The sequence below is a fragment of the Chinchilla lanigera genome, unplaced genomic scaffold (assembly GCF_000276665.1).
Source record: "Chinchilla lanigera isolate Chin_1 unplaced genomic scaffold, ChiLan1.0 scaffold00006, whole genome shotgun sequence".
Classification (NCBI taxonomy): domain Eukaryota; kingdom Metazoa; phylum Chordata; class Mammalia; order Rodentia; family Chinchillidae; genus Chinchilla; species Chinchilla lanigera.
In genome coordinates this window covers 31,932,193-31,942,344 of record NW_004955407.1, presented here as the reverse complement: position 1 = coordinate 31,942,344, position 10,152 = coordinate 31,932,193, and the positions used below count along the sequence as shown (strand labels likewise).

At 51.4% G+C, this 10,152-nt stretch overlaps 1 protein-coding gene across 6 annotated transcripts in view; it reads right to left on the bottom strand.

Moving 5' to 3' along the window:
- The window catches only part of Eva1c (eva-1 homolog C (C. elegans)), a 108,874-nt gene extending 101,483 nt beyond the window's left edge, over positions 1-7,391 (bottom strand). The window contains exon 1 of one of the 6 annotated variants that reach the window (XM_013504151.1): positions 6,773-7,391. In XM_013504151.1, the coding sequence (XP_013359605.1) occupies positions 6,773-6,932 (160 nt within the window). In that variant the 5' untranslated portion in view covers positions 6,933-7,391. The remainder of the gene's footprint in view (positions 1-6,772) is intronic. The other 5 variants (XM_005375669.2, XM_005375668.2, XM_013504147.1 and 2 more) reach the window with 5 other exon arrangements.
- Between the last annotated feature and the right edge of the window lie 2,761 nt (positions 7,392-10,152).

Sequence of the window (10,152 nt, the reverse complement as noted above, 5' to 3'; positions counted from 1 at the left end):
CATCAGAGGAGCTCGGGACCTCACTGTTGTCGAGGATGGCTGTGGTACCTTTCGGGGGAGCTCTGGTTCTTCTGAGCATCACTTTCTGGCTCCAGTGCAGATCCCTCAGCCTGCTAGCACAGATCCTTCTTCCTGCTGGCACAGACTTTGTAGATTCCACTACTGACCTTTGGGCCTTTCCAGCAGATTCATGAAACAGGTCTGCATGAGATGTTGTCATGGGCTCTGGGCCTCCAGTTGGATTCATGGGAGGCATTGTTATGAGCTCTGGGTATCCACCTCAACTCATGTAGGACGTTGTTGTGGGATCCAGGCCCTCAGCTGGATTCCTTGGTCTTAGTGTGTGGACAGATTCCCTGCACTCTTTTGTATACTGTTCTTTGGGTGACTATTATAAACAATCATATAAAGTATGTGTCCAGTATTATGTTGTTCCCCTTGCAAAATAAGCCCCTAGCCGACACAATGAGTAAAACTTAACCTTTTAAAAGATGAGACAACAAATACAGTCAGTCCTTGATCTGCTTGGATGCCATGTCCATGGACTCAATCAACTGAAGATCAAAAGTAGTTTTTAATTACATCTCTTCTGAACATGTACAGACTTTTTCTTGTCACAACTCCCTGAGCAACAAATGATAATAACAATTTACATAGCGCTATGGTTTAGATCTAGAATGCCCCCTCAAAGCCTCAGGGGTTCAGAGGCGGGCTTTGGCAAGGCGATCAGTTCAAGGGGCTCTATAGCCGACTTGTTATTAGGAGGTGCCATTTGGTTTGAGGAGGGTCCCTGGCGGTGTGACCTGGAAGGATATACTCTTGTCCTTATTTCTCCCTTTTCTCTTTGCTTCCTGAGCACCATCATTTGAGCAGGTTTCTCCCACAAGACACTGCCACTATGCCCCTCCTGACTGGAGCCAGCCACCTATGGGCTGAATCCTTTAAAAACAAGATCAAATAAAACCTCTTCTCCTTTGAGCGGTGGATGTCGGGTATTTTGTCTCAGCCATGAAAAAGTGACTCAGACATGTAACGTTTATGTCATATTAGATATGATGAGTAATCTAAAGAGGATTTAAAGCAGGCAGAAGGACTATGAAGCTTATATGCAGACAATATGTCATTTTCCATAAGAAACTTGAACATTGAGAATTGTGATACCCGGAGGAGTCCTGGAACCAGTCCCCGGTGCATATTAAGAGATACCTACAGACAAGGCCAGAAGCTCTGACATATTCCTCCTATGTTCCAGTGCATGGCCTGCAACTGTACCCACTATGGAACAACTGTGATGGGAAGGTGCTGATGGATGGAACAGAATACGTCAGTTTCCTCGACGGGCCACAAACTGCAGCAATCACTCTGTGAGCGACCTAGAAAGGTTACTCCATTTGTGGTGCCTTTTCTTCCGGTCTTGCTCCCAGATATGCTCCAAGGCCCAGGCTGGGGCTAGAGGCTTCCTCCGCCCTGCTGCCTCACTAGGTGGTCTTGAACAAGCTAGCTTCCCTCTCTGCGTTAATTTTCATCAGGAATAGAGACTAAATACTTGCTGCATAGGGTTGCTATGGGGGTGAAAGCAAATAACACTGAGCTCAATTAATTTTTACTCCTTCCTTTCTGTGTCTTCCCTGAAGCTGCTGCTAGGCTGCCCTTTCCCATACAGCACCTGGGAGACCGAAGCCATAAATAACAGCACCACTCACGCCCAGAGACACCTCTTCTCTGCCTCCAAAGGAGCCAGCAGGGCATTTCTCAGATGTAGTCACTTTCCATGGAAACAGACAAGCGGTTTCGGGTGCTCACTCTTCATGTCTCTTCCTCTGTGACAGCTGGAAACCTCTTTCAGACGTTTGGCTTGCTTTTCTTTAGTTACCAGCTGCTTTTTCATCCCATAAAATGTTTTACAGGGATGATAACCCTAAACAAAATAATGGCGTGGTGGAGGCATAATGAAATGCAGAGGTGTACGTCTGTGCGTGCGTGCGTGCGTGCGTACGTACGTACGTGCGTGTGTGCCTGCATACGCGTATGTGCTGGGAAGTGGTGACAGACAAGACAAGCTGGGAAAATACAGTCCTGGTCTCCCTGGTGCTGAGCCTTGGGTTAGGGGGTACAGGGGACCCCCAGCCAGCCATGCTGGTGTGTCCCTGGATACGCAGGCAGCAGACAGCCCTCCCCTCAGGACACCAGGGTATGGGTTCTCAACTCTAGCTGCCAGTTAGAATCACCTGGACAGCATCAGAAAAGAGATCAAGGTCTGGCTCTTCCTGGGTCAGTTAGATCAGAAGCCCTGGGGCACAGCTGAACACTCATAAATTTTGTAGTCTCCCCAGTCACTCGGTGTGCTTCCGGGTCACACACTATTTGAGAGCAAAATAGGACATAGACAGTTGTGACCCTGCCAGCAGGAGCTAGCCCCAACCCAGAACTCCTAAGATCCACTGAATGACCATCTTCCTACATCCTGCAATTCCTGGCTAGTGAAATAAGGAACTAGCAGTCATGTTTATTTGTTGGGACGTAAATGATGTCTGCTGTAGGTTGAACTGTGTCCCACCAAAATTCACATGTTGAAGTCCTAATCTCTACTACCTTCAAATGTGACCATCTTTGGAGGCGCAGTCTTTAAATAGGTGATTCAGTTAAAATGAGGTCATTAGTATGGGCCCTGATCTAATAGGCCTGGTGCTCTTATAAGAAGAGAAGATTAAGACAGAGAGACACCCACATGGAAGACCATGTGGGGACCCAGCAAGAAGACAGCCAGCTACAAGCCAGGAAAAGAAGCCTCTTCCAGCGGACCCTGCCACTGCGCCCTTCCTGCGTTGGAGTCAACTACCTACGGACTAAATCCTCTACAAACCGAACCCAAGTAAACCTCTTTTCCTTTGAGTGATGGGTGTTGGGTATTTTATCTCAGGAATAAACCTCAGAAATAACCCTGCCAACACCTTGATCTTGGGCTTCCAGTCTCCACAACCATAAGAAAGTAAATTCTGGTTGTTGAAGCCGCCCAGCCTGTGGTGCTTTGTTATGAGTGCCATCCGTTATCAAGCACCACTCACTGCTTGCTTGGGCTACGGACGGCCGAGAGCAGAACATCAGCCCAAGGGACCACTTCCATCATACCATGACCTTTCTTGGCGTGCTGGGGACAAAAAAGATCTTACAAGGGTCTCCATTTTCCTTGCTCCCATCCCCTCTCCCTCCTGTTTCTCACATTTTCCACCACGTGCTAGAACCAGGATGAAACCAAACGTGAAAACATATGGTCAGGACTACTTTGTTCAAAGTCAGGAGAGCTCTTTAGGAACTCACGTGAGAACTAGAACAACTATACGTTTTTTTCCCTCCCTCCCTCCTCAGCCCTACTTTGAGCTGAACTTCTCTGAGAAAAAAAGAAAACAGAGAAAGGGAAGAAATGGGGAAGGAAGAGAAAACTCAGCTTGCCTGAATCCAAGAAATAACAGAATAAACTGGGGCTGGGGATTTAGCTCAGTGGCAAAGTGCCTACCTGGCAAGCGCAAGGTCGTGAGTTTGGTTCCCGGTACCGGAGAAAAAAAAAACAAAAAAACAGAATAAACTACCCAAAAATTCAACAACTATTGAGGGGCCGTCGCAAACTAAGTCCAGAGACAAACTGAAGTCTGCTCTTTGAGGCAAGGCAAACATAGAGAACGCCTTGTTTCTTCTGGCAGGGACCCCAAGAGGTAACCTGTCCTCCTCTCGGCTCTCCCCCCCACAATCCAGCTCCCTGCCTTAGTTTCTAAACAAAGGGGATAACTGCTTTCTTAAAAAAAAAAAAAAAAAAAATCAATGATCAATTTGGACCCTTCTGGCTAAATCCTCAATTTGGGAATGCATTCAAAAGAACAGAAAACTGCATCCCAAAGAGGGAAATGGATAGAAGCCAACCACATTTGAGGATGGGCTTAAGGATCAGAGGCACTAATTTTGCATGCCGTGCTCTTGCCTTCCCTGGGATCCATTTTTAATGCAGTGATGATAACCTTCCAGTGGCCACTGGCATCATCTCAAAATCTTCAGGGAGGAGAGAGAAGAGGGGTGTTTGGGGAGCCTGTGGCCCAGAAGGCTTGGAGGTGATTAGCACAAGCCATGAATGGAGAGGGGAACTAGGGGCCAAGATGCAGCCTCTGCGTTATTAAGAGATGTGATGCTGGAATCCCCAGGAGAAAAAAAAAATCAATGACCCAAGAAAAGGACAGCAGCTGACAGGTTCAGACCAGTGCTTACAAAAGAGCTGCAAAAAAAAAGAGAAAGGCATAAGTAACTTTCTCAAAGGGCTCAGCTGATCTCCCGAGCAGCCCTGAACTGTACAGGCTACGGCTGGGACCCCTGACATTTTGACATTTTCTTTTAAAGGGATGCAACATCCTCCCTTCTCCTTTGCAGGGTAAAGGGGTCCCAAGTTCCCTCCATCTTCTACTGTTTTTTAATGTTTCCCTTATTTAGAAAACAAGCAAACGTCTGCATTGTCAGACATGCTCTTTAGCCTTCAGCTATTATTGTAAGGCTCTGCGGGGGAGGGTCCACTGTCTCAGCCTACGCCTCTGTGCCATTGCTATACACTCTGCCAAGTTCGTAAAAAGAAACGGAACTGCTTGTCCCCAGGAAAGCAGGCAGCAAGTTTTGAGGCCACAGGGAATTACATGATCAGGATCTGCTGCTTCAAGCAACACATCCAACTGGACGCTAAGACTGACATTTTCAGAACTTAGGAATTTCTCTCTGCAGTTTCACATCACACGGCTGGGGGTCCCTAAAGGGTCCTTATGTTTTAAGACAAATTAGCTAACCTTGGAGGGCTTCATCTTTCTGTCTTGCTGAGGCATTTCTAATATCTCCCCAATCCCACCTTATACAGAATATGGGTTTGAAATTGAGGGTGACTACGGTTTGAAAGGACCTTGTGTCTTTTCATGTCCCCAGAAAAAAGCCCTGAAAGTTTCTCAGGTCCCGGGAGAGCTACTCAGATCAGAGGGAAAATGGAGCCTAGCTGTGGATAGACCTGGCAACACCACCCCCTGCTGCTGGCTCCTGGAGTTTGAAACCTTGGAAATGAGGTTCGCATGGTAAGGAAAGGAAGGAAAAGGCTTTTATCATTTTTATTATTTAGAAGAACCTGTGTCAAAGCATGCTTTCCCTCAGCCTGTAGCCTCTCAGTGTGATAGCGCAAACCCACTGTTACACAGTTGCCGCATAGAGGCAGACAATTTCAGACTTGGGTGGTAACCTATTAGACTGTTACAGTATTGCAACTGCTTCCCAAAGAAACAAACCCTAAGTGTCTATAGTCTGTGAAAACAATCTAATGGTTACACTGAAATTTGCCTGAAGCAATATTTGTTCAGTGGCCATGAGGTCACCAGATGTCAGCTTTTCATTCTTGCTTTACAATATATAGGAGGAGACCGTGGTAGAACTTAAGACTGCTTGCTATACCTTAAATCAGCGCATACCCAGCTTTTCTAGCAGCCAAGAAAGTTCTATTGCAGAAAGAGAGCAAAAGGGCGGGGGAGAAAAAGTTAATAGCACTTGAAAACCCCGATGCATTTCCCCAGCACATTTACCAGCGCGTTTTGATCCCCTGGGGTTTGATTTTAAGGGCCACAGCTTGCTTGCCAAACAGGCATATCTTGGCTGCTTTTGCCAGGCAGGAACACTGCCTTGATATAAAATATTCAAAGCAAAGAACCTCTGACCTAAGGGCTCTCAGCTAACAATGACTTTCTCTGTAAGTAAATCAGAAACCCAACTCAGGGGAGGCTTTGCCAGTGTTCTTGGCCACGTACTAGTCTACTGCACAAATAGGACCAGGCAGTGACTCCTTCCACCTTGATTCTACTGCAACCGATCCTGCACCAGGGTCCATGCAAAGCCTGGACTTGCCGGAAGAGTCCCGGAGATTGCAGAGTGTAGGACTCAGAGCCGCTTCCTCAGCTGGACTCTGGAAGGATGTCAGCCACCGGATCTGCCTGATGGAGAGCCAGGGTCCTCACAGTGGCGAGGACACTTGTCACCTTACTCAAGTGCTACAACTGTATGCATACATTCCTAGAGCCATCACCAACCAGAAACTTCTTTTACTATGCCAGGCCACACCTGCCACCTCAAAACTATCCAAGACATTTGAGGAAGATTGGAGTTACCGTGTGTGTGTGTGTGTGTGTGTGTGTGTGTGTGTGTGTAAGAAAACGGGAATCAGAAACTAGGAGGGATCCTGGCAGCTTTGGGCAGTACAGTCAGGCCCCTGAGTATCTTCTCTGTCCCGTGAACATCTGCCCATCCCTCACCACATCTCCACCAGCCCTCCCCTTCCCGGCTCGGACTCCCCGTGTGACCTGGGCCAGTCCCCTTACATGAGCACCCAGGAGGCCGACTGGGACACACCCTTGTGGGTGGCAAACTAAGTTCAGCTCGCGCGACCACAGCACGTGTACCTTCCAGTGCGGGGCGCGGCACCGGGCTAGGCTTAGGGAGCTTGCGTGCATCAGATGGACTGGGTGGCCGATGCGGGGCAACTGACGAAGTCAACACAGGGCGAGAAACTCTGAATGCGTTACACACCCTTCCTCCCGAGGAGGACGCCCTGCGGCCACCCCACACGCAATCACATATGCCAAGGGCTGCCACCAACAAGAAACCAGCTAGGCGCACGCTTCAATTTCAATCCAGCCCGCCATGCCCCTGGGGGGCTGCCCTCCACCCTCGGGCTCTCCAGGGGCGCACGGGCGAGGGAGGGCGCTCTTACCCGAGAAGTCGGTGAGCGCCGCGATCTCTTTGGAGCAGACCAGCACGGTACAGTAGAAGAGGCGCAGGAGTTGTCCGGGCGGCTCCACTTGCCTGCGGAGGCCGGGATGCTGCGCGGGCTGGGACGCAGGCGGCGGGCGCGCGTGTCCCGGCAGGAGCATGGTGCTCGGCGCGGCGAGCCGCGGGCCGGGACGCGTGGGGGATCGCGGAGAGGAGGACGGCGTCACATGGCGGGCAGAGTCCGTGCCCAGCGGCTCCGCGGCCCCCCGCCGCCTCTTGGCCCAGGGTGCTAGAGCCTCCTCCCCACCTCGGCCCAGCCCGGGATCCCCAGCAAAGGGGAGGGGTCGGAGACCTGGGGCGGGGCGAGGAGCCCCGGGAAGGATCCGCGTAGTTTCCCGGGGAGGAAACCTCCCCGGCCGGCCGCCGCGCAGGAAGAAGCGAGGGGGCGGTGGAGAACGCGTAGCCTTCGCCCTCGGTGAAGCTGCAAAGGGCTGTCGCCGGCGCGCGGCCAGTCCCGGAGGGCGCCCCCAGCAGCGCTCGGGTCTGCGCCACTCGAGCGCCTTCCACGCCCGGGTCCCAGCCTGGGAGACGGCCCTGCACTCGTGTGGCCCGGCCTGCGCTGGCCGCGTGCCAGCCTCACCCTGCCCGGCGGAGCCGCGCGCCGGTGCCCGTGACGCACTTTAGAGCCAGCGCCGCGCGTGCAGCCGGGCGCTCCGGGCCGGGCCGAGCAGCCACCTCGGGAAGGCGGGGTTCGCGAGAGGAGGGCTGGATAACAGCGCTGTCGCCTCTGTAACCCGCGTGCAGCGCGCGCGGTCTCCAGGCACGCAGCAGACCCCATTGCACCGAGTCGGTGACGGACGCAGCCCAGCGATTTGCCAGCGCTCTGCAGCCGGGGAAGGAACGAGCTGGGCGCGGGCCGGGGGTGGTCTCCAGCCAGTTCCGAGTGCTCGGAGCAGGTCCGACCAAGCCTCCTCGGAGCGCTGCTTGTCCTCGGCGCTGGGGGACCTGACACCGGGCCGGCAGAAACAGCCACTGAGCGCTAATAATTGGGCTTTGTTTTTAAATGGGCCACAGCATCTTTAGGAACCTCTTGATTACGCTCAGAGGACCCACGTTTGGACGCCCAGCCCGAAGGCGAAGAGCTCGGGAAATCGAGGACAAGTGCGTGGGAGCCCCGGGGCTGTGCGAAGGGCGCGAATACCTTAGGCACAGGGACCCCGGCCCTGTGGACCGCGCGGGCCGGGCCGGGCAGGGCGGTGCCGGCGGCGGGGAGGCACAAAGTGTTCCCGGTGACCGCCGCCGGGAGGGCCTGCCAAGTTCACGGCGCGCCTGCCGCGGAAACGTAGATAATGAGGCCCAAGGGCGGAGCCAGGCGCCTAGCCTCAGCGGGCTCCGGAGCTGCGGACGCCCCAGAGGGGGCGGGGAGGCCACGGGACTGCGCTGACGCCACCGCCCAGCCCTGGGGCTCCCCTCGCAGGTGGCCACAAATCCATACAGTACTCCTACTGGAGCTGAGTCTGCCGCCTGGAGCTTCTCAGCCCCTTCCCTGTCTGAGGACCCGGTGGCAAATGCTAAATGTCAGTCAGTCCAGCTGGACCCAGTCTTCCGGGAACAATTCTTTTTCAAATCCACATTAAAATAAAACGCAACCATGTCAGTATCCCTGGGACGCAGATATTAATACGCACTTGTTAGGCGGGGGAAACAGCTGGGGGGTAGGTTAGGATGCTTAACACGCAGGAGCCGCTACGTAAGTAAATAAAGTTTATTCAAAACTCAGCTCCCTCTTGTGCTTTCTGTTCGGTCTGCTCAGTCACTCTCCCAGTTTAGATATGAATCCGAGATCACTGTAAGCCGGGATCTGTGCTAGGGGTTGGGGATGCCGCGCGGGGAGGGAAACATGCTGCCTGGAGGCTAGAGACCGGCAGCACTGCTCTCTGGGTCCCTAGCGGCTTCTGGTTGCCAGCGTAGTCGCTGTGACTGTGATTGAACCCCAGGCGTCTTTATCTGTAAAGTCCGCAGATTTCCTGCAAGGAATTAATAAATTCACCCAGTGATGTGCATAAAATAGCCTGAAATGTAGTAAGTGTTCGGCCAATATTAGTCATGGTTACAGGAGGGGAGACAGACATTGAACACTTAAATGTCAAGTGAGCAGAGAGTCGGGAAAGACAGAACAGGGGGCCACAGGGGTAATAGTGACAAACAAGGTAGGTGTGAGGGAACATTGTACAGCAAGATGGATGAGAAACATGGGAAGAGTTTCCCAAGAATATCAAAAGCTAGGTGTTTGGGGAAGATGAACAAAAGGGACCAACATGTTGAAATCCAAAAGGAACTTGGCTCTGTAGCAGGATGGAGAGAAGTCTGGGGTGGCTAGGCTAGAGGAAAGGGTGGGGCAAAGTGACTTGGACAGTCTAGCAGATCGGAGCTCAGGAAACTGGCGGCCTCATGGGACACTTCCATCTTTATCCGGAATTCTTGCTTAGTAGGTATTTTTATCCGACCTTGGCGAAGTGTAAGCAGAGGAGTGACGTGACTGGGTAAAGCATTTGCCTAGCAAATGATCGAAGCCCAGGGTTTGATTCCCAGCAGAGGGAGGAGGAGAGAGAGAAAGAGGGGGGAGGAGGGAGGGAGGGGCAGAGGAGAAGAAGGAGGAGGAGGAGGAAGATGAGGAGGGGAGGGGAGAGGAGGATTACGATGGGTGTGGAGTGCAAGTGGACTGGAGACATCAAAAGTATATACCCCCCTACCCAAGAATCTAAAGCAGGAACTCAAACAGATACGTGTACATTGACATCATTGCAACATTATTCCCAGTAGCCAAAAGGTGGAATCAACACAGGTGCCCATTAGTAGATAAATGGAAAAGCAAAATGTGGAAGATTATTCAGCAAAAGGATGAAATTTTGCTACATACCATGACAAGAAAGAACCTTGAAAGCATTTTGCTAAGAGAAATAAACAAAACACAAAAAGACAAATAGTATAAGAGCTCACTTATATGAAACACTTAGGCTAGGCAAATTCATAGAGAAAAATGTAGAGTGGGAGATACATACAGAAAAGCTGTAGGCAATGGGATGGAGAGTTATTACTTAATAAGTATTGATTTGCAAACTGGGTGTGGTGGTGCACATCCGGAATCCCAGCACTCAGGAGGCTGAGGCAGGAGGATCACTGTGAATTCTAGACCAGCCTGGGCTACATAAGTGAGTTCAAGGCCTGCTTGAGCCACGTAGCAAGACTCTGTCTTAAAAAACAAAACAAAAAAAACCCTAATTTTCTTTTGGGTTGATAAAAAAGGTTTGGAAATGGTGATGTTTGCACATTTGGAATGAAATTAAGGCCACTAAATTGCACAAGAAAAGTGGCTAAAAT